Below are 23,693 nucleotides of genomic sequence, written 5' to 3' on the forward strand. Positions count from 1 at the left end.
GAGAGAGAGAGAGAGAGAGTTTGATTTGACAGCTTTTACTGACGGCACATTTTTATGGAGGTTTTTCCGTTTGGCAACCGACGCTCTCGCTCGGGCCTCTCACAATGCTGGGGTTTGGTATTATACTGTCACAGCCTTTCCGGATGAGCCTTCAACGCCGTCTTTCCGAGGCCCCAATTCCAATCCCTCCTAGTCGCTTGAAAACTTTTGATCATTGATTGTTATTCAGTTGTCATCCACGTCTGTCTTCCAGCCACTACTTGGCTTCTGATATCATGATGTTTTTTGACACTTCTAACATTTGAAAAACCTGTGCCGAGCCCAAAAAGAACAACATGTGGTAAAATGTATTATTATCGAAAATTGATTTTTTTTTTTTTTCAATAATACAGTTTTGGAAATTTTCTAAATTGTTGGCTTTCAAACTCAGTAGAGCCATACAATTTTTTTTAATCTATTATTTCCTACTTGAATACGAGTACTGCCCATTAATGAGACCAGAGCTCTGATAGATTGTGTTTAGACAGATTGTGTTTGAGCACAAATCTTTTTCCGGTGACGGGCTTTTCCCTGATTCTGCTCGGTTGTCAGCCGGTTAAAATTAGATTGAACGTTTGGATCTGATTTTTGTCAGGCAAACAAAGGCTTAAATAAAGGAATTACACATCCTTCTACACACGTCTACTGTTTACTTTCTCCGGCTGGGGGTGGGGCTTTTCACACCACGCCCTCCGGGGGCTTTGGGAGGGGCGGGGCTTGGGGCAGAGGGGGCGGGGCTTGGGGCTGCGGCCTTGGGCTGAGGCATCTCGATGGGGAGTTTGGGAGGGATGATGGTTTTGGGGCTCAGGGTCGGCTTGGCCTCTGGCATTTTCTCCCCGTGGCGGTAAACGCTGACCTGGAGAGAGAAGGAGGACGGGTGGTGCTCATGGAGGACATACAGGCACATTTGTTGATAAATTCGTCCGACAAAAACATCAGTTTGTTATCATGGATAAGTTGACTGCCTTTGGTGTTTGTTTCTTTTTACATCTCTATGGCTTTGGATAAGTCATAAGATGCAAACAATCTCTGTAATTGCCAGACCAATTTCTTTTTATACTTTTAATACATTTAAGTGCTTATTCTTTTCACTTAAAGGGATACTCGGGCAATTTTGTGTCAGGGTATTTGTACTTTTACTGAAAAGGTCTAAATACATCTGTCCAACTCCAACTTCAACTCCATGTGAAATGCAACACTGATTAAGCAAATCAGTAAGGCAAATCATTTCTCGCCGGTGTAGCGATCAGCAAACCAAACACTGAGTCTCGAACGACATCTGACAGCAAAACCACCTGGCTCCCGGCATCAACATTCGGTTCGCATCCGGTACATCCTCTTTTGATTGTTTTCAGTCGTGTACGTGCACGTGCGGCAGCGATGCTCACCACTATGTCCACGGACTCTCCCCCGTATTTGTTCTGGATGATCATGGCGTATCTGCCAGAGTCGTCCATGGAGACGCCTTTGATGGTGAAGCTGGCAAACCTTCCCTGGTCCAGGGAAACCACGTGCTGGAGCAGAGAGTACATAAAAACACGGTGTCACCGGATAATGGCGCGGCGGCGCTTTGCGGGATTGTGGCCCATCTCTATATGTATTAGGCGGCCATCTTTAATCTCAACCGCACCGCGCTGTCGGTCTCTGTTGATGAAAGGGAAATGATCGTCTACCAGAACTTCTGCCACATTATGAGGCCAAAACACACTTTCAGGATGTTTCTGGGTACTGAGGTGCTGATGTTGTACTGAAAATATCGTGTGACTTTATTAATTATATGCTGTGAAGCGCAAACCGTGATGCAAGTTGCATTAGTAATTATATATAGGTAAGAAATGCAAATGCAGTGAAGCAAAAAAAAAAAGAAGCTCAGAGTCCATTCAAGAACAAGATGGAATCTTGGCGTGTCTCTCCCTGATAACAACTCAAAGCAGAGTCACAAAAAACAACGTGAAGTGTGTGTTTTTCAGAATGGGGTGGAGTTCATTTTGAAGTAAACCGTTGAAAAATCATGTACTGAAGTCCCAATAACCTGTAAGTCACACCTTGCCACACCACCGGCACAACCGCAGTAAAACCCCTTAAACACCAGCGCAAATGTGGCAGAAAATCCAAACAAAAACGGCGCTCGTTTTGTGTTCCACTTCGTAGCACGACAAAAATTAATTTTCACCCTTGAGGACAAAAAAAAAAAAAAAATGCAGTAGTTCCGCCCAAATTTGGAGTTGATAGTCACAGTATGTAGGATCCTGGGTGTCACGGCAGAACGTATTATTCCTGGATAAATAAAGGTAATGAACAGAGATGAATAAAGTGACCTCTTGTGTTTTGGCTTTTGGTTTGTCCATTTGTGGAATAAAAAAAAATGCCACCTAGAAAGCCATATCTGTTTATATTCTCCTCCGCTGAGAATAGATTTCTTAAACGCCTTCTTCATGAGTTTCTCCTGGAACTGTGGTGTTTCTGAATATTATTTAGGTGTCCAGATCGTATAGGAACATGCAGTATGTAATCCTTTTTTTTTTTTTATAAAACTTTGCACAAATAAAACAGGGAGATGATCGGCTTTCAGGAGCCGTCTCCCAGGATGTGTGGCTGCGGTCACCTCATCATCTGGCTCCACCTCTGCGCCGTTCTTCAGCCAGGAGACCTGGGGCTTGGGGTCTCCACACACTGTGCAGGTCAGGCTCAGGGTCTGCAGATGGAGGAAAATATAGAACGTGTGAGTCCGGAAGAGACTGATTAGAATTGAGCACGTCAACCCCCACACCTGCACGCTACCTTCTTCTCCATAATGGTGACCACATCAGGAAGTCCTCCCACCACCTTACCACGGTCTGGAAAACAAAAACCCATCCAGCGTTATTCCCAGACCCTTAAGACTTTTCAGCGTTACCGGAATCAGAATCGATTTGTTTGGCCAGTTATATTTTTCATAAATGAGGAATATGTCGTGGTAAGGATTGGTCAATTTCTGTGCAGACGATTAACATAAAACAAGCAAAAACGAAAGATAGGCAAAAATACAAAAATAGCCCAAAAATTCTATATATATATATATACATGAAAATATACAGAATATACAAAGTGCAGCTCTCGGCACAGGATCAATTATAGGTATAGGTTTATAAGGAATACATTATTACTATGTTATTACTGAATGTTTACAGCTTTATTTCGATGTATTGCTGTAACAGCGTTATTTTGACAGATTCTGATATATATAAGTTGACAGGAAGGAAGAATGATGTGGAAGTGAAGAACACCGCTAAAGTAAGGAGGTGGACCGGAATAGTAACGACAGCGACTAGGTAATTGGATAGATGGATGCGAAGAAACAGTAATAGGTGAGAGGTGTTGAGGAGGAAACAAAGAGAGAGAGAGAGAAACAGAGAGAGAAACAGAGAAACAGAGAGAGAGAGAGAGAGAGAGAGAGAGAGAGAGAGACTCACTCTTCTCAGCGTAGGCCTCGGCCCTGAAACACAATCAAAAAAGTCAAAATCAGAGGGCCCTCATCCCCGAAACAATCCCTTTTCTTACACCGTTTGAAAGTAACGAAAGCCACCAACGGAACCGGAAATTGTATGTGTGTGGTCAAACTTCAGCTACCAATATTTAAAAACCAATACTTGCTGGGAGAGAGGCTGGTGGGCTGTTTCCTTTCTGACGTTCCTTCAAGGTTTGTTGTTTTTTTTTTGTTTTTTTCACTAAGCTGCAAAGTAAGCTTAATGTTGTATTGATTTGTTGGCCACGGCTCCAAATTCCATGCCCTTGGTGGTTTGAATTTACGGGGAAGAATGATGCTTTTACTTCATTTATTTATTTTATTTTTTTTCTTCTTTTATTGCATTTTTTACCTTATAGTAAGAAGTGCAGATGCAGTATTTCTCCAGATCTTGGCAGAGGCAGCGCAGCCCTCAGCAGCCTGGACTGCTGGGAGCAGCCTTTTTTATTTTATTTATTTATTTCCCGCTGCTGTGTATGAATACAATCAATATTCTGTTCAGTTTTCAGTCGGTATTAGTGACAGAACGCTCTGGATTTAGGGCGACATAATAACGTTGTACACGGAACCAAATGCTAGTTTGGGGAGGATCATTAAGGGTTGGTGGAGGTCAGCATGAGGTCCAGATGGCTGCGGGGAAAGCGCTTTCTTTCTCTCCTCCCTGCGTCCTCCTTTTTTTTTACCATTCTGATGCACAATGGAAAGCTAGAGGGAGCTTTGACCGGGTTGGATGTGCTCGCTGAATTGGCGACACAATGGCCGCTTTGAATCTTAATGAGAAGCGGGAATTGGCCAGATTCTCCCTTTGAAAACGTAGTAGAGTGGATTCACAAACCAATGAACATCAACAGATGGATTCATCCTGTCTTTCTTTCTCTCTTTCTTTCGGGGGAAAATGGTCTTACTTGAGCTGCTGGAACTCCGCGTAGGCTTTTTCATAAACTGAAAGAGAGAGAGAGGGGAAAAAAGAGCTTTTCACTTTCAATGTTCACAAACGTGTTATCTAATATATCTTGGTTATGTGTATTTTTCATTAGTGTGTGTGTGTGTGTGTGTGTGTGTGTGTGTGTGTGTGTGTGTGTGTGTGTGTGTGTGTGTGTGTGTGTGTGTGTGTGTGTGTGTGTGTGTGTGTGTGTGTGTGTGTGCTCCTACCGTCTCCGCTGAGGTCTATTGTGCGTTTGTTTGTGTTCTCCAGGTTGGCGATGATGATGGAGTACATTCCTTTGTCTTTTTCTGACGGCTCGATAATCTGTCAATCAAATCAATCTGCATTTATTCACTTTCTCTGTGCACCCAGCCAACTTATAGATAGATAGATAGATAGATAGATAGATAGATAGATAGATAGATAGATAGATAGATAGATAGATAGATAGATAGATAGATAGATAGATAGATAGATAGATACTTTTTACAACTATATAAATATATATACAGTATATGTCAATCATGTATATAAATCATGTATATGATATTATCGTAAAAACTGTAAACCTCTTACCAGCATCAGAACATAATGGTTGAGGTTTTTTGTTTTTTTATCATTTGATATAATTCTGATAATAATAATTTTACTTTTATAAGAATGATATATATATATATACAATTATAAGAAACCGGTGCGCTATTTCAGACGAGCACCACATCAATTTCTGTTGCCCGTGTGGTGCATCCCTAATATTAATGGTTAGATTTCATTGTTGCTTTGTGATTACATTGGCATATCATCTTGGGACATTCCAACAGATGTTAAGTGGTACAACTCACAGCCTGTGTCTGGGAACCTTATACACCATCACGTAAATCATACCGTACATCTAACATCATACCTCCATCGTAGCCATCGAGGGACTTCCTCCAATCATACTCTTCTCACTGTGAGAAAGCTTGGACTCACTGAGGAGAGGGGATGACAGGAGAGAGAGAGGGAGGGGGAGACGGAGAGGGGGGGAGAGAGAGAGAGAGAGAGAGAGAGAGGGAGAGAGAGAGAGAACATGTATGTAGGCAGGTATGTGAAGACGTTTCAGGGGTAATGGAAAATCATGTTTACATGGTCGCCTAATGGTAAGCCTGGGGACGAAAATCTCTTCATCCATCTCTGTCCTTCATGCACGACACACGACACACACACACACACGACACACACACACACACACACACACACACACACACACACACACACACACACACACACACACACATTGTGGGAGAGCTTAGAATTTCAAATCACCATCATTTCTGTTCTCTAAATAATTGAAAAGTAGAGTAGTAGGTCTTTACCACCCCTCTATCCTTCTCTCCATCTAATTATATTTCTCTTCATTTCTTGGGCAAGATACATCCCAATATCTACCGATCTATTTATCTCTATATATTCACATGAGATATATATTTTTTTACAGTAACACTTACTTCTTCCAGTAATGTGAGCTAGTTAGTGGCCAGTGGTGTTTCAGCTGCTCCAATTCTCTTGTCTTGATTGTGCACTCGGCATAAATGCACCCTGACGGTCCTTTGCTGTTTCCCCCAGTGATTTCCCTTCCCTGCCATATCGCCCCCTTTCCATCTTAATCTCACAGACGTTTTTGAGAACAAAGCTCAAGGTTAATACGACTGAATGGAAGCAGCGGGTGTAAAAAAAAAAAAAATGCACCGCAGCCCGACTGATCCACATTCAGTCTCCTGGGTTTGTTAAGACAAACCAAGCAAAAAAGAAAGGAAACCCGGCTTTGACTGAAATTTGGCACGGGCTTGAAGACAGTTGTCTGCAAAAGGTCAGGTTGTTGTTGAAGATGGCGCCCACGTATTTGTACGGCTCCCACGCCTTCTGTCGTTCTGTCAAGATGCCGCAGTGGAGATATTACCGTTGGAAGTTACTACTATGGGTTGAAACTGGTTTCAAACGGATGGAAATGTGTCCCCGGAGGTTGGAGATGTCGAAAACCACGGTTCAATCCAGATCCTCCCAACAGCCTCTTTTTCCGGGTTTTGGGTAAGAAATGTCATTACACAAGGAACCATCTGGTTCCATCAGTTGTAGAGACATTAAAGGTGGTTTGGAGGCTTTTAAATGGGCCGAAAAATACCAATCAACAAAAATACTAATCGGGTGGAGCTGTATCACGATAGCACCTCCAACAACTCATATCCTTTGAGGAGCCAGTGTAATCTGTAAAGCACCAGATTGAAAACATTTTATCCTTATAAGGTCTGTTAAGATAACACCTTATTAATCAATATGGGGAAATTCAGGATTATTGTAATTAACGTCTGACGTGATTATGTACTGTTGTGTTGTTCTTTTCAGTGCATGAGGCAGGGCTTCCCAAACGGAGGTCTGCGGCCCCCTTTGGGTTCTGGAAGGAATTGCCGCAGCAAAATTAATATTTTATAGAATTCATTTTTTTTCATTGTTTTACATGTTTTCATATTTTTTATGAAATATATCTACTCACTCAACTCAAGTTAATTGCTAAACCACACAGCAGTTTATTAGAGACAAATTAAGTATATAAATGCAGTGTATGTAGTCCTTTGCCTGAGCTTAGTCTTCTATGGGCAGCCTCGGCATAACAATTTTTGGAAGCCCATAGGGGATTTGATGGATGATTTCCAGGGCTGGCATGTACAGTTTGGTCCTTGAGTGAGATATTAAACAAACAAAAACATTGAGCCACCTGATAATGCTAGGTTGCTCATATAAACACCTTATCAATAGCCAAAATTGTTAATATCTCTTGTCACCGGTTAACTATAGAATCTCTGTAGAATTTCTGCAAAATCCTGCTGCCTCGTTGAAATACAGATAATACTCAACTTTTCTTTTTACCCTTCCCGTTTGCCTCTCGAATTTGTTTGTTGAGTTTTTTGGAATGATTTGCGACTCTGCTCCACCCCCCGATCGAAAAGCCCCTTTACCTCTCATTAAATGTTCTTTAAAGGTCCTTTGTTATGCAGGTTATTGTTTATAAACACCTTCACTTTTTGGGACGGTCCATTAGTTTCCTCACAGATGTTTCTATTGCCAGTCGCCGCCTCTTCAGCTTCCTCCAGGGAGACATTTTGGGAGAACGACTTCCAATCTGTGCATTCAAAACCCCTTATCAGCAGGATTTACAGCTTTAAAAGCCACTCCTTTCCATGTAACGTCTTTGATAGGATGGAACGAGGAGAAAAGTGTTGTGATCTGCTGTGCTCAGTAGCTTCTCAGTGATTTATTTCCGATTTTTATCATTGTCATGACGCACTTTCTCTCACAGGTACAATACTATTATTAGTATCTGGTTAAATCCTTCAAGACAAACAAATGGAGCTTCTCTTAATGAAATAGAGCATTGTTGTATTTGTTCTTTTTTATTGCATGTACCTTGCTAAGCACCCTCCTGCATTTACAACCAACAAGTCTCAACAACCCAAAATTTCTACTTTATTTCAAACTCGAGTTGTTACTATGCCATATTGTATACCCCCAACCCTCACTGTCTATGAGGTCAGAACCGATGTTTGCTATGCAAGCCCCCAAAGGCAGAGACATAGACCCCAGGGTCCAGGTTGTCCATTCTAAGACCAACTGGCAGATGTGACCTCGAACCCAAATCGCAGCATATAAGAGCCCATCCATACGGTACAGAGGTAAATTATATTACCACCCCACCAGACCCACCACAATGCTCATGGGTGGGGATTTCGCATACAGCTGAGCTTATATCACCAGACCATAACCACTCCCAATCACATAGCATAACTCTGTATGCATGCCAACACCCGATCCCACTCATGGGACCGGCTATTACAGGCGACCAGTTTCTACTTGTGGGGAACGGGATGGAAGATTTCCCCCGCTGCCTGCATCAGGACTTGCGACCAAAGAGGAAGCACCCACGAGGAGGGACCAAGTCTGTGTCGGTCACCAAGGGGCCCAAAGAACCACCCTGTCCTACCTTACCTTGTCCAGCACCTGCTGCAACACTGGGAGGGGAGAGAAGGCCAGTCAGTCTAGTCTAAGGCCAGCGGTAAGCCAGGGCATCGTGGCCCAAGGGGATGCCGTCTTTCTGAATGGAGTACCATAGAGGACAATGAGCCGTGTCTAACGAACAGATCTACCTTCGACACCAGATAACATCTATGACCAGCGGATGAATGCTCCATTCCTAAGCATGCAGCTGTCCCCTTGATAATAAGTCCGCTCCCGGGTTTTGCCTGCTCTGAAGGTGAGATAATTCCAGGGAACACAGGTGGGAATGGCCCCACAACAAAATCCTTGACGCCACCTGATGCATGGCTAGGAAGCAGACACCACCCTGATTGATATAAGCAATAGTCGCGGTGTTGTCAGAACGTATCAGGATGTTGTGTCCCCTCACCCACAGTCCGCCAATCGGACTGCCTTCAACTCCAACGGATTCATGTGCCGGGTCTCCTGGGCCCGCCAGTGCCTGCTGACCATACGGCCCTTGCATACAGAGCCCCAGCCTTACAGGGAAGCATTGTTTTTTATCACCACACAGTGTCACCGGACCCAGCCGGACCCCTTTGACGAGGATGCCGAGGGTCAGCCAAAACTTAAGGCCGTTTCAACACTCCCATGTAATGATCAGCACTTGGGAGAGGTCTCTGGATGGACACACCCACTGTTTTAAATCAGCATTGCAGGGGCCTCATCCTGAACAGACCCAGTGGGACAGCCGCCATCAGGCCCAGAAGGACCTTCGGATTTCAACGTAACCCTCTGATTGTCAGTGGAAAACACCAAGCAGGACTGGTGGACAGACACTGAGGCCAGATTTCCCACACATTTTGCTGAGTCTAGTGCCAGTAGCAGTGGGGACTTCTACGACCCCACCTCTTGAACAGGTGACAGTGTGTTAACATTCAAAGCGAGAGCTTTCTCAATGTTCTGTTTAAAATTCTCAGGTCCAGAATTGGTCTCAGAAAAGAGCTGTCTTTGGATGAAATGAGTAAATATCTGCTGTAAAAAAAAGCTGTTTCTCTCTCTGTCCAATGCAAATGGCGCCCTTCTTCAGCAAGGCCCGAATTTCCTGTTTCAGGATGAAGGACGTTGAGTACAAGACTTCGTCAGTGTGACTCCAGCAAACACAGTTTGACGCATGCCTGTCTCCATATCTCACACAAGCCAAGAGGCATGCTCTGGTTTCTGGTAGCGATGACACCAGGGCGGACTCAACCACAAAATGAGCCTCCGGCCGCATTTTCTGGGCAGGGAGGCTCACACCTGTGATCATGTGTTTGATGACATGCCCAGGCCTCACATGAGGCTTTGGGCACATTTTTGTCTCGGACCATGAAGCACATGCCTCTGAATGGACAGGGGGCCTCGATAAACACACTGGGAAAACACACTTGAGTGAAGGAGAGGGGAAATTACATTGTGTATATTAACCGCACGGCTTTTGTTGGCACGGGACTTGGTACAGTAGAATGTCTTTTTCGCTGAAACTAGAGGTCCAGCAGAAGGTCCAGCAGCATGAATCCCCTCTCTGTAGTGGTCCTCCACGTCTTTCTGCCTCTCACCGCTAAAGCCTGCAGCTGCTGACGACGGTGGAAAGGATTCCTGTTCCAGCCCCCCTTATACCGTCTCCTGGGCCAGAGCCGGTCCGCTCTGGGCACTCGAGGGACTTGGGGGCAGTGTGGTTCCTGTTCCCACGATTAACCGGATCTCTAATGGGGCCCGCAACGTGGGGCCGGGTCTGGCGTTCAAATTTCTGGGTGATGGTGTCCACAATGGGCCCGGAAAGGCCCTTTCCCCTGATCATCCAGGAGCCTGTTTTTCTCTTGCTCAGAGATCTGTGACAGATTTAGCCATAGGTGGTGCTGCTTATGACTTTTCAGCCAGTGGAACTGTCACGACATGCCTTGGACACGCTGAGGCTTTTCCACGCTGAGTGAGGGGCACACAGGTTGGCAGCTACCGATTCCTCTAGGGAGGGAAAAGCCAAGGAGCCCAACTCCAGCTCCTAGTCCAGGGTTGACCACCGGTTGAACGCCTGGATTGGAGAGCGCGTCTTCTGTAGAGCACCCCAAGACAACCTCACTGTGGTTGCCTGCCACACACCAGCAGAGTGGCGTTTCCAGGGCCCTCCGGCACAGAGACACAGACGGCAATGGGTTGTAGACTGCAGTTTATTGTCGCGAGGAGGCTAGGTGGAATGAGCCAGGAGCAGATGGTACATGTCATGACAGGGCTCCTTCACTGAGTGTGTGTGTGGATGGGGTGTTTAACCTCCCGCCCGTTACCCCAACCAACGAGCATCAGATGTGGCTGCTCAAACCATCCCATCCAAACACCACATACATGGTTTGTGAGCAGCACCTTGTGCCTCCTGAACTGGCTCCTCCTCGGAGACCCAATGGGCACTCCGAGTCCAACTCCTCCAGCTCCACCTGACACAGATGCTGAGGGAGATCAAGAGAGGCGGGAGAGCACGGCCTCGAAACAAGGCCTGAGGACGGGGGGAGGCCGTTTCCTCCTTCTTCACCCTCACCCAAGACGCTTGTAGGCCCTTGAGTAGTACGGGTGCGGCTGGGTGGGGGCCGAAGATGTTGGCCCAGTGGCGGATGACTCCGAGTCATGCAGTCGATGCAGAAGAACGGATCCGCGAGTGCCGCTTCCACGTGAGCATTGCCGAGACAGCGGACGCATAATGGCTGAGTGTGGGTGACAGCAGACGACATAATTCCTTCTTTTTTTCCTCTTTTCGTAGGGAGGGTTTGCAGCGGAGAGCTGAATGAGCAAAGAGGAAGTATGGGAGGTGGGCCTTATGATGGATGCCCTAGTGGCCCAATCACAGCCTGTCAGGGCCAAATTGAGACTCCGGTCCGTTAAAAAGGGCTTTTAGCTGAAGTAAAACCTCTTTCGCATTGTTTAGAAGCAACGTGGACTGTGAGAAGGTTCCAATTTTAGTGAAATCAAACACAGTGCTATGAAATAAATCTCCAAAGACCGATTAATAGAAACAGACATAATGAGAAGAATTAGTACAGAACTTAATATTCCAAGCAACAGATTTTTATTAATATAAGGCTTTATTTACCGAAATGTGAATAATAGACACCTGCCACCAAGTTATGAACTTGTTTTTTAATTTTTAAGTCTATATTTACTTTTGAGCATTTTCAATTTTGTACTATTTTTATCCTACAACTGTTTTTGGCGTCATTTTAACATTTTACACTAAAATATGCTATGCTCTTTTAAGTCATATACACTGGTGCTGTGGTGCACTGAATTTAATTGAACTGAACATGGAAAAAGTATAAGCTTCTGATGAAATGTCAACATGTTATTTATATGTGAGATCAATCTTGATTAAGCACAGAAATGTTGCTGTTTGTTGTGAAAATAAGGTATTTATTGCTGAACCAAACCCGCTGCTGCTCCTCTGGTAGCGGTGGTCCCTACCTGTGCATCCAGGTGATATTCATCTCTGAGGTGTAGTATTTCAAGTGGCACTGCATCTGGATGCCTGTAGCTGTGGACTTTATCACCAGCTCTGCTGCGCTGGCACCTAGTGAAGGACATGATATGAAAACTAACTAGAGAGCACATTTGAAAACGGCTCCAGATATGTCTTTTCTATATAGTCACTGTGGTACAGACTTATTTTCCATGCATAATTAATTGACAAATCAAGACAAATACAAATCACACTGTGATCCATAGTAGTTTGCAAGGTAAGGTTATTTTTTATTCCATTTTGCACCGGCTGGTTTAACTGTGCTGGGGAAGCAAGATGGCATAAGCAAAAAAACATCGCCAGAGCCTTTTTATTTATTTATGATTCATCAATAATCAGCACTACCCCTGTGTTTACCCTTTAAATGTGTGCATTTGATCGTGTTTCTCTGGTGGATTTCTGTGGAGTGTATTTGTGAGCTGCACTGGGACGAGGCAGAGACGATTGAATCACAGTTAAGGACCCGTAGCGATGGTGTGTCACAGCAAAACGCTGCTGCAGAGCTGCGGAAATGTTTTCCCCTCGTGACGGGACGACATGATGAACCAAATACATCCTGAAAATACCCCACCACGCTCCGAAAAACACTCAGCGTGTGTGGTGCGGTTGGTATAGATGTGTGAGGAATAGACGAGACAGAACTGGGATGAGGCTAGAGCTGTGTGTGTGTGTGTGTGTGTGTGTGTGTGTGTGTGTGTGTGTGTGTGTGTGTGTGTGTGTGTGTGTGTGTGTGTGTGTGTGTGCGTGTGCGTGTGTGCGTGTGTGTGCGTGTGTGTGCCACCTACCAGCCAGCTGGTTAATCTTGTTGATGACCTCGTCAAACACTGAGACGAAGAGAGAAGCAGAGACAGACTTAGGGATCAATAAAAGTTGTCCCCTTACAACTGGGCTCCAGGTGCAAAGTAGTTTCATTCGTAATTTTTATTTTTTTTTCCATATATTTTATTGTTGGTTTATTGTTAGTTTTGTCGATAGTTTATTGTTAGAAATAGGCTGGTAATCATTTTCTTTTCAATACAACTCAATTGTGTCAAACATTTTAAAAGTAAAAAAAAGTGTCAAAAAGTAAAATAGATCTTGAAAAATTAATTTGTAACTTATTCATCTTTCGTTCAGCTGGTCAATCATGGTCATTCAAGGACACTCAAAGTAGTAACACGAGTTAGTTGCAAATCGGTGATGGGTGCGTTTTTTTACCTTTTCCGGAGATGTCGATCTGGCTCATGTCTTTTCCTCTCTCGTCGCTGATGGTGGCCTTGTATATTCCGGCTGTCTTCATGGAAAACTTCCAGCGACAAAGAGGTCAAGCGAGTTATAATTTATTTTATAATCAACATCCTCATCTAACAGTTGAATTAGGTTTCTCATCCTAAAATGACTAATTTAGTTCTTCAATTCCCCAAACGGAAACCATAAATATATTATCGTAAATTCCCAATATTGAAGAGAGGGTAACATTAAAATGTAAATCGAGAACAGATAAATAGTAACTGCATTGGCAGTCCGTTGACACCAGATCGAGCCAGACCAGTTATGCTAATAATGTGATTAACTTCAAATTCATGCTGATATTTGGAATATAACTCACCAGCTTAATGGGCAGTTTGCAGACTCCTGACCCCAGGTCAGGTTTCACGTCGGGGATAATCTCGGTATCTTCTTTAAACCAGTGGAATTCAGATTCCTTTTTCAGGTTTGCCACCTGGAGTGAAAAATATTTATATTTAATGAGATTCTTTTAAATAATTTACATTAAATATATATTTTTAAATACATTTTAAATGAGTTAAACAAATATTTTGTGTATTTTTGTATTATTATTATTATTTATATTTTTTAATTAAATGAATCTTTTAAATTATAGATTTATTTTATTTCATTATATATACAGTTTGTTGAAAGTAACATAGTTAAATATGGTAACAAATGGTAAAACATGAAGCCCAGTCAATTCATTAACTGATAAACCTCTCGAGGAAATGTAAGTCTCCAAATATCTAAATAGTATTATAAAATACTGTAATTTGATAGTGTCATTTGGCAGTTTGCTAATGATTAACTCATCACTCACTCAATAACAGCTTATTCTTAAAGCACTCTTAAGCTCGTTTTTAAGTACAATATTCAGTACATGCACACACTCTTATGTCTTTGGGGAGAAAGCTGTTGAGCCCTTAAATACGTGTCTATGATCCCCTCGAGGCAGAGATTGTTAGATTGTCAGCATCAGGTTAGTGTGAGTCTGGGTGGGTGTGTGTGTGTGTGTGTGTGTGTGTGTGTGTGTGTGTGTGTGTGTGTGTGTGTGTCTGCGTGCATGCGTGCATGCGTGCATGCGTGCATGTGTGCGTGTTTACCTTGCAGACCAGAGTGACGGAGCAGTCGTCTCCAACCTTAACCGTGAGGAACTCGCTGAAGTGGGGTCCTGTGGGGAGGCGGCGGCGGGGGAAGCTTCGTCATTCCTAACAAACGGCTTTGCTTCTATTCAAACCCAGGTCTTATTAAAATGTTGGTGGGGCATTTTTCAGCCTGGGCTGAAAAACGTCCAAAACTCTCCTTCAATATCAAATATTCAAATATTCAAATAATTTGCAGGGTCGACTCGATCCTATATTCCAATAATAAATAAGTTATTTGGAATATATTATACTGTATATGCACCGCAAGAAAAATTGTTATTTTCCAACCAAGCACCCAAAATGGAGTGTTCACTGCAGGCTGTGTGTTTTGAGTCCAACTACAATGAGCGGAGCCAGGAGAAACAAGTCTATCTTTGCCTTTTGTCATGATAAACTACCCTCTATCCCGCCGGGGTCCTGAGTTCCATTCCCAGACGCCATTGTTGTGCCTTTGCGCGAGACGAATGAAGAGGAACCTGCTCGGGTTCACAAGAGGAGGCGGCGAAGGACGGTGTGATCTCTTACCTTCCTTCACTCTGATGTACTCCCTCCTCTGGTAGTCAGCCTCCGCCAGCGCCGCCTTGAAGGCTACAGACACGCGCGCACACACACACACACACACACACACACGCACGCACACACACACACACACTGGTTAATTACCCCGCTAATGATCTCCAACAGGAGCATCATAGAGTATATTTACCAGCATATAAGTGCTTCCACCTTGACACGTCATTAATCACCCCCTGCCGTGCATAATGTTTATCGATTAACTTCGCCGTTCCCCTTGATTTGATTACAAATGTACCGCTGTTTGACCCACTTTGGAGGCGAACTTCTACCTCTAAATCGGCCGCGGCTATCCGTGCGGTGGGGTCCGGCTTTTTATCAGAGCCTTTTTTTTTTTTTAAAAAGGCAAACAAATCCCCAGGCCGGCGGCGGACCCCTCACCGTCTCCGATCAGGACCAGCGAGCTCTGGCCTTTGCCGCCTCCGTCCGTGATCTGGCAGGTGAACGTCCCTTCGTTCTCCTCGGTGAAATGATCCAAAGTGAACTCGATGACGCCCGTGGACACGTCGTGGCTCATCTTGTTGGGCTGCAGGGGGACAGGCAGAGTGGGAGGACGGAGAGAGAAGTACCCGACGGACGACTTTCTAGCTTTCCCTTCTGTCCTTCTTCTGTTCTATCTGATCCCCCTCCTTCATTCCTCCCTCCCTCCCTCCCCCCTCCCTTCATTCCTTCCTCCCTTCCTTCTTCTCTTCGTTCCTTCCTTCCTTCCTTCCTTCCTTCCTCCTTGCCTTCCTCTCTCCTTATTGCTTCTCTTCCTCCCCCCTTTCCTTCCATCCTTCCTTCATTCCTCTGTTCCTCGATAAATTCCTTCCTTCGTCCATCCTTCCTCCGTTGCCCCCTTCCGTCCCTCCCTCCCTCCTCCCTTCATTCCTTCCTCTCTCTTCCTTCCATCCTCCCTCCTTCATTAATTTATTTTACATGCGACCTGTTTCTGATATTGCTCTTGAACCTCCATCTTTGTCCTGCTTTTCTCTGCCGTGGCTGTCCTTCCATCCACCCAACCTTCCTTCCTTCCTTCCTTCCTTCCTTCTTTCCTCCTTGCCTTCCTCTCTCCTCATTGCTTCTCTTCCTCCCCCCTTTCCTTCCATCCTCCCTTCATTCCTCTGTTCCTCGATGAATTCCTCCCTTCGCCCATCCTTCCGCCGTTGCTTCCTTCCCTCCTCCCTCCCTCCCTCCTTCCTCCCTCCCTGCTTCCTCCCTTCATTCCTTCCTCCCTTCCTTCCTCTCTTCCCTCCTCCCTCCCTTCCTTCCTTTGTTTATTGATTAATTAAAAAATAAATGTAGATGGGCTTATAAAAGTTATCAAACGAGGAATAGGAATTTAAAATGCAATAATAATATTCAGGTCAATATTAAAGTTATAGTATTATTTGGTCTGTTATTCAGGTTATAGTATCATCTGGTCTATGATTTGTGTTCTTTCCATTCATCTGCTTGTGCTCTGTTCATTCAACAGAAACGTCTCTTACATCAGCTCCACACAGCTCTTTGTTGTTGGCAAAGAACTTGTAGGTGACATTGGATGAGATTTCTTCAGCCTGGAGCCAGAATCGCATTCTGCCTCTCTCCAAAATTTTGTAAGCCAACTCAGACTTGAGAGGGATGACTAAAGAGAGGGAGAAACACCGAAAAAGAAAGAAAAAGAGCAGAGGAGGGGAGGATTAGTCAAATATTTTCCAAATATTTGCTTCTACATTCTTTGCGGGCGTCTCAATGTGAGATTATGCCTTTAAATACATAATTGTTGATCGTTTTAAAATGGGGAGCCCTGTATGAAAAGAGGATCAAAGAATTGGTGGAGATGAAAAGGCGAGGGGAGAAGAGAAGAAATGAGAAACCAGGCAAAAGAAAGACAACTTTTTGATTAGCTCTCTCTGTAAAGAGACTGCCGAAATTGTTTATGTGCTATCAATGTCATTCAGAAGCCGACATAGAAGGGAGGAGGAGAGCAGAGGAGAGGGGAGGGACGCAAAAGGAGTGCAGATAAGGAGAGGAGACACTGTGAAATGTGAGGGGAAGAGTGCAGAGGAGAGGACAGAGAAGGAGCAGAGAGGAGGGGAGGGAGGATGGAGGAGAGGGGAAGAGGAGGAGGAGAGGAGGCGGGCGGAGGGGAGAGGAGAGCGCAAAAGAGGGGAGAGGCGGAAAAGAGAGGGGAGGGGGAGAGGAGTAACGAGGAGAGGAGGAGGAGGAGGAGGAGGAGGAGGAGGAGGAGGAGGAGAGGTGATACGCAGATGGGCTGAAGGAGGTGATGTAAAGGCAGGTAACATGTTTTTGATCAGGTGAAGACGCAGTTTCTCCAGAAAGAAGAAAGACATGCGAGAGGTTCAAAGAGTGGCAGAACAAAAGAAATAAGTACAGAGAGAGGGAGAGAGGGAGAGAGAGAGAGAGAGAGAGAGAGAGAGAGAGAGTAAAAGCACAATTGTAAGAAAGTGAAACCAAAATGATGCAGTGAGAACGTGAAAGAGGAGAGATTGTGAGCAGAAGTAAAGAGAGAGGGAAGGAGAGAGAGAGAGAGGGAGGGAGAGCGATAGAGATAGAGGAGAGGCGGAGCGAGAGAGAGAGAGAGAGAGAGAGAGAGAGAGAGAGAGAGAGAGAGGGGGAGACCTACTTGGGTGTCTTATGTCATAGCTGAGTGCCAGTAACTTCTTCAGCTCTGAAACACAGAGAGGGAACTTCAATCCAGGGATTAGCTTGGTTTTTCACTTTAAACGACAGTAATAATAAGATAGAAAATACATTAAAGAATATATCTGAGGAATAGAAAGTATCCATCATTATGAAGGATTTGAAAGTAATTAACTGTTATTGGATAGTTAATATACAGTAAATAGATGGATATATGCTGTACAGTAATTGACATTGTAAACATTACAAAGATATGTTTATATATATTATTATTATTACTATTATTATTATTATTATTATTATTATTATTATTATTATTATTATTATTGATGTTTGGGACACAGCAGGACTGTTTATTGGTTTAAGATTCAGAATTAGAATGTCTTTATTTGGCGAAGTACATTTTCATGTACAAGGAATTTGTCTTGGTAACGGCTGTTGCATTGTTGTACAGAGATGTGACTATGCACTGAATACATGAACATGTCCAGTCTGGGAGTAATGGCAGTGGAACTGGAAGTGGCAGTATGGATGCTAGTGGTGACATGGGCATGAATATAGTTGGGCTACTTCTTGTATAGGATAATACATACATACATACATACATACATACATACATACATACATACATACATATATAAATATATATATATATATATTCAGACAATCAATGCGTACACTGTGTTGAGTAAATTCTACCTTCGGCTGAGATGCTGTGGCTGGATGACACCCCTTCTGTGTTGGATACGGAGACGGAAAAGGTTCCAAAGTCTTCCTTATCAGCGTTCTTAAAGACCAGCTTAGAGCTAGAGAGAAATAAAATCACATTTATATTTAAATATGTATTTTTTTCTTATGTAGTTACTTGACATCCAGTTGGAATACTCAATATTACCGTGATATGCATGTGTATATGTGTGTGTGTGTGTGTGTCTGTGTGTGTGTGTGTGTGTGTGTGTGTGTGTGTGTGTGTGTGTGTGTGTGTGTGTGTGTGTGTGTGTGTGTGTGTGTGTGTGTGTGTGTGTGTGTGTGTGTGTGTGTGTGTGTGTGCGTGTGTACGCTCTCACATGTTGCCCTCCGTCTTGACCACGGTTCCCTTGGAGAAGTCGGTGATTTCTTTGTAGTCTTTCTTCCAGACGAACTTGGAGCCCTCGCTCATCTGGCACGACTCAAACGACAAAACTATGTCCCCAGACTTTGGATCGACCATGCAGGAAACCTCCTGGGAACCTGGGGCACACATAAACACACACACACACACACACACACACACACATACACACACACACACACACACACACACACACACACACACACACACACACATACACACACACACACACACACATTTGTTACCCTATTGTTATTGTTTGGATTATCCAAAACGGGCTTAAAGTGTCTGGAACAGGACAACCAAGTGGAGCTTGATTTACACCGATCTACATTTGTATCATAAAATATTGATAAAACTTTACAAATTCAACGAAAATTTAAAAAATGTACATTACATTACGTTACATTGAGAACTCAGTCACTTTGTGACATCATGAACTTTACATTAGTTCATTTACATTTAGCTTTATAAATCCACAGTATGTCTCTGAGTGGTTAGAAAATCAAAAAATTGTAACTCATGCTACATTGCACAGAATTGGGAGAGCTGTAATACGTATCTAACACGACTAAACTGGACCCTGTGTATTGCTGCCTGCAGCTATATTTCTTCTTCTTCTTCTTATTATTATTATTAGCAGTACAGTGGCACCTCGACTTACGACTGTAATTCATTGTATAAGAACGGTTGTATGTTAAAACAGTCGTATGTCGAAGCAATTTTTCCCATATGAATTATGAGATCATGAAGGGTGAAAATAAACAAAATACACAGCACAAACACAGTAAATATGAAAAAAATATCTATCTGTCTATCTGTCTATCTGTCTATCTGTCTATCCGTCTATCCGTCTATCCGTCTATCCGTCTATCCGTCTGTCTATCCGTCTATCCATCCGTCTATCCATCTGTCTATCCGTCTATCCGTCTATCCGTCTATCCGTCTATCCGTCTATCTATCTATCTATCTATCTATCTATCTATCTATCTATCTATCTATCTATCTATCTATCTAGTAGTAGTAGCAATAGTAATATTGGTGTTGTAATCTTAACAATTTATTGGATGAGTAGAAATGGGATACTGAATTTAGAAAAAAGATCATGACTATTCACTTTCTTCTTTAAAAATCTATTAGATTCAATTTGCATGCAGGCTATATATTTTAATATTTAATTCCAGAGTTACCTGGCAGAGCTCTGGCAACCACAGCGTCTGAGGGCATGGAGGCCGCCCCGACTCCAGCCTGGTTCACCGCTCGGACACGGAACACGTAGCTCACACCTTCCACCAGACCCTCTACCTGAAAGACGGAGTGAGAAAATACTTTAACACAGGGAATACTGGAATCCAGTAACTGGTTAGGAGGGTGTAACCCTCACCACCAACCATCAGACAAATGCATGCATTTCTTTTTTCATGCTGCTCAAATATCACGTTAATTGCACTTTGTAAACATGAACTTTTTTTAATTTTAATTCAGGATGGAATTTAGTCCATTTTTTTTCAGCGAAACGGAAGACACTTTCACATAATTTCACAAAAAAAAAATCAACAATGTCATCCACTAGGTGTCAGGCTCACACCATCCAAAGCCACTGTTGTCAGCTTGCCTAGCAACAATACAAATATTCAACAGCAACAAATATTTTCCCTAAACAGTACAAAACATGTAAACTGAACAATTTACATAACCAAGATACATAAAGGCAAGATAGAGTAGAGTAGAGAGAAAGTAGCAATAAATACCAATAAGTAATGTTATCTTATTTGACCTTGTAACAAGCAGAAGAAATTCCAATATAAGAAATCCTCCTAACCCTGGTGTTACCTTGAGGAAGCGGTGGTCGACGGCCTTCTCGTTGGCCCTGGTCCAGTCAGCAGATCCCTGCTGAGCGAACTCCACATGGTATCCGGTGACAGGTCCAGAGCCACAGTAGACCGACTTCTGCCACTCCACCACCACGGAGCTACCTCTCACCTCGCAGAACGTCAGGTCGAAGCAAGGTCCTGGAAAGGGAAACATCATAAAGCATTTCTTTTACTCTTTAAACGGTGCTTTAATTACTAACGTTCAACACCCAGACCCTAAAAGGAAAGCATATCTGATATCTACTATGGACAGGACGGGGAAAAACAACACAATCGAGTAATTCATCAAGAGGCATCATGACATTCAGGGAAAACTTGACCATGTCCTGCCACACTGGCAAACGTACGCGAGTGTTTGGCTTTTTGGTAGGGTATTTAAAAATGTGGGCACTGGTCATCAAATAATATTGATCACAATGCTATTCAATGAATCTCTAGTAAAAAGGGACATATGTTATTCCTCCTTTTTTACATTTTTGGGAGATATGGAGAGAAACCTTTGTAAGTTTCTTTTCAGCAAAAAGTCAGGTAACAATAATCAATCAAAATATTTCTATTCACTTTGAGATCTCATCCCCCTCTTCCAATGTCCTGGTGACATTTCTGAAATAGTTGCTAAGGAACTTGTATTGTTACATAACTTTTTAGCACATTTTAAGATTGGGTATTTTCAATTTTATGGTTCCTCGGGTTGTGATATGTAATGGAAAGGCCAGTGGGAGTTCCCACTACTTTGCTGTGATTGAAGTGATTTGAGTGATCTCAACCTCTCCCCCTGGATCACAATCCTGTCACTCAGGGCCATAATAAATATAAATGGAGCCTTCTCGTCTATTTAATAAAATCCATATTTGCTAACCAGGTTCTGGCATGGTCCATGCGTCGCAGGTGAAGTCAGCGGAGTGTGAGGAAGCTGCTCCCAGACCAGCCAGGTTAGCCGAATAGACATGGAACTGATACACCGCTCCCTCTGTCAAACCCTCCACCTGGAAGAATTACAACATGTAATCACTCTTAGTTATCAATCACTGTCATAGTGTCATTAGTGTCATTAGTGTCATTCTAGTCAATCGCAAATACTTTCGTTTTATCTGTATAGAGTATACATTTTGTACACATTTGTACGCAAGAAACTGGACAGTAATGAAGCCTAAATTAAAATCTAAAAACGAAACTAGTGAAATATAAATATAATAATAGTAAATATAGCAAGAATATATCGAATATAGCAAGAACAGTTTTAAGTAATAACTGTTCTTTTTATAGTTTATTTTTTATTGTTTATAGTTAATTTTTATGTTCATTGTATATTGCCAAATGGTATTATTTATTTCAGGATTTTTTTGTTATTGGTTATGTTTATTGTTCATTTTTTAGGTTTATTGCATATTGCCAATTATTTTAATTTTTTATTCTATTACTATCGTGTATTGTTTTTTTTATGTGCGCTGCTGATCCATCTATAAAACTGTGGTATATTATTATTATCATTATTATTAGGGTTCCCTCCCCGAAGGGGCGGGAGCCCTGTTACTATTGTTGATGAAAAACTGACGTCAATAGTGTATAGATGTCGTTGATCCACCGCACTCACAGACCAAGATGGATAAAACGTGTATTTGGGGCCGTCTCGATATGCCGTCCTCGAAGTTTGATCCAGTTTAGTAAAAAGATTGCCGCAACAAGCGAGCATGCGCAAATGACCGCTCGCACAGGTCTTATGATAGCATTGCGATCAACCACCTGGTCGTCAACAAGACGGGGGCATGTGCAGATGGGACTGAGGTCAAATTCACAGATATCATGTATCCAACAAACCCACAGACAAAATGAATAAGGTGTATTTGGAGCAGTTCCAACACGGCGTCTTTCGAGTTTCATCTAGGCAGGCTAAGTATTGTGGATGGAGTTTGCGATCAACAATCGCCACCTCGCCAAGATGGCGCAGCACACAGCACACATGTGCAAGTGCGCCACGCAGATGTTTGCTACCACAAAGAAATAGTTGTGTGCATGCTCAAGTTGACGGAGTACACAGATCACGTGAGTCAGTAACCCAAACTTTACCAAGATACTGTCCAGCACAGATATATTCGCGATTAGACATTAACTTAAGGAATATAAGATACAAACTCTTAACAATACAAATTTAAGTGACAGCTATTATTTTACCAGAAGACAATTGGATTAAACAAAGTGCAGCGTATTAAAGATCATAAATATATACGCTTCTGAGGACAACTGACACGCACCAGTCTAAGTCGTACAAAATAACAACCCAATAACATCAGAATTTATAGACATTCCAGAAATATCAATGTTTACAATCGTCATGAATTATAAGTACTGGTAACAATAACCATAAGCAATTACATAATACAAGGAACTTTTAATACAGATGAAGTTCCTTTAAATATACCAGTTGATTCTCTACACATCTCGGTGTTAGGAGGCTCATTTCATCAGGGTGATGCACGGTTTGGAGACTCCAGGAACAAGCAGTGTGCAGCTGTCAGTTTGACGGCAGTACTTAAGAGCAGGACCAAAAATGATTCGACATGGACAGCAAGTGACCTAGACGATGGTAAATAATGACACATGCTTATTAACAATTACTGTCGATACAATATTCTGTTCCCTAAAATCATGCTCACAATATTGACTAAAATAGTCATGATTATCATTTTAGCCATAATCATGCACCCCTACTTCAGAATGATAACCACCATTAGTTGGGGAGTAGCCAAACCCACCCAAGGCCGAAAACATCGCCCGATCATAGAATTACACTGTAACCAGGAACAAATGAACTTCTGCAGTCACAAAACACAGCGGACAGAGAGCCAAAGCACACTCGTCCATTGAACTTTAATGAAGGGCCGACTCCACTGGACCCCACGTGTTGCTGCCTGCAGCTTTATTTATTAGGGGTCCGTCCCATAGGGATGGTATCCTATTGTTATTGTTCGGATTATTATTATTTTTCATTCTCCTTGGCACTTTTCTGGCTCAAACTGTCTGGAACAGAACAACCCCTGCAGCTACGGACATGTTTAAGATGTTGTTAGAACATCCGTTCACATCTTGAGCGTTGCG

The 23,693-nt window shown here is 43.0% G+C and overlaps 1 protein-coding gene across 4 annotated transcripts in view; it reads right to left on the reverse strand.

The window, feature by feature from the left end:
• Nucleotides 1–23,693, reverse strand: part of myom2b (myomesin 2b) — a 42,080-nt gene that overhangs the window by 55 nt on the left and 18,332 nt on the right. For all 4 annotated transcript variants that reach the window (XM_079997531.1, XM_079997529.1, XM_079997532.1 and 1 more), the window contains exons 18-39: nt 21,457–21,583; nt 20,557–20,735; nt 19,914–20,028; nt 18,680–18,842; nt 18,312–18,418; nt 17,596–17,640; nt 16,457–16,593; nt 15,369–15,513; nt 14,940–15,002; nt 14,373–14,440; nt 13,607–13,720; nt 13,216–13,303; nt 12,804–12,842; nt 11,964–12,069; nt 5,374–5,440; nt 4,697–4,793; nt 4,450–4,486; nt 3,492–3,514; nt 2,821–2,876; nt 2,645–2,734; nt 1,428–1,553; nt 1–895 (exon numbers count right to left, since the gene is read on the reverse strand). The exon at nt 1–895 is cut by the window's left edge and continues 55 nt beyond it. In XM_079997531.1, coding sequence (XP_079853657.1) covers nt 689–895; nt 1,428–1,553; nt 2,645–2,734; nt 2,821–2,876; nt 3,492–3,514; nt 4,450–4,486; nt 4,697–4,793; nt 5,374–5,440; nt 11,964–12,069; nt 12,804–12,842; nt 13,216–13,303; nt 13,607–13,720; nt 14,373–14,440; nt 14,940–15,002; nt 15,369–15,513; nt 16,457–16,593; nt 17,596–17,640; nt 18,312–18,418; nt 18,680–18,842; nt 19,914–20,028; nt 20,557–20,735; nt 21,457–21,583 — 2,199 coding nt within the window. In that variant the 3' untranslated portion in view covers nt 1–688. The remainder of the gene's footprint in view (nt 896–1,427; nt 1,554–2,644; nt 2,735–2,820; nt 2,877–3,491; nt 3,515–4,449; nt 4,487–4,696; nt 4,794–5,373; nt 5,441–11,963; nt 12,070–12,803; nt 12,843–13,215; nt 13,304–13,606; nt 13,721–14,372; nt 14,441–14,939; nt 15,003–15,368; nt 15,514–16,456; nt 16,594–17,595; nt 17,641–18,311; nt 18,419–18,679; nt 18,843–19,913; nt 20,029–20,556; nt 20,736–21,456; nt 21,584–23,693) is intronic.

Source organism: Zeus faber (genome assembly GCF_960531495.2).
Source record: "Zeus faber genome assembly, chromosome: 3".
Classification (NCBI taxonomy): Eukaryota; Metazoa; Chordata; class Actinopteri; order Zeiformes; family Zeidae; genus Zeus; species Zeus faber.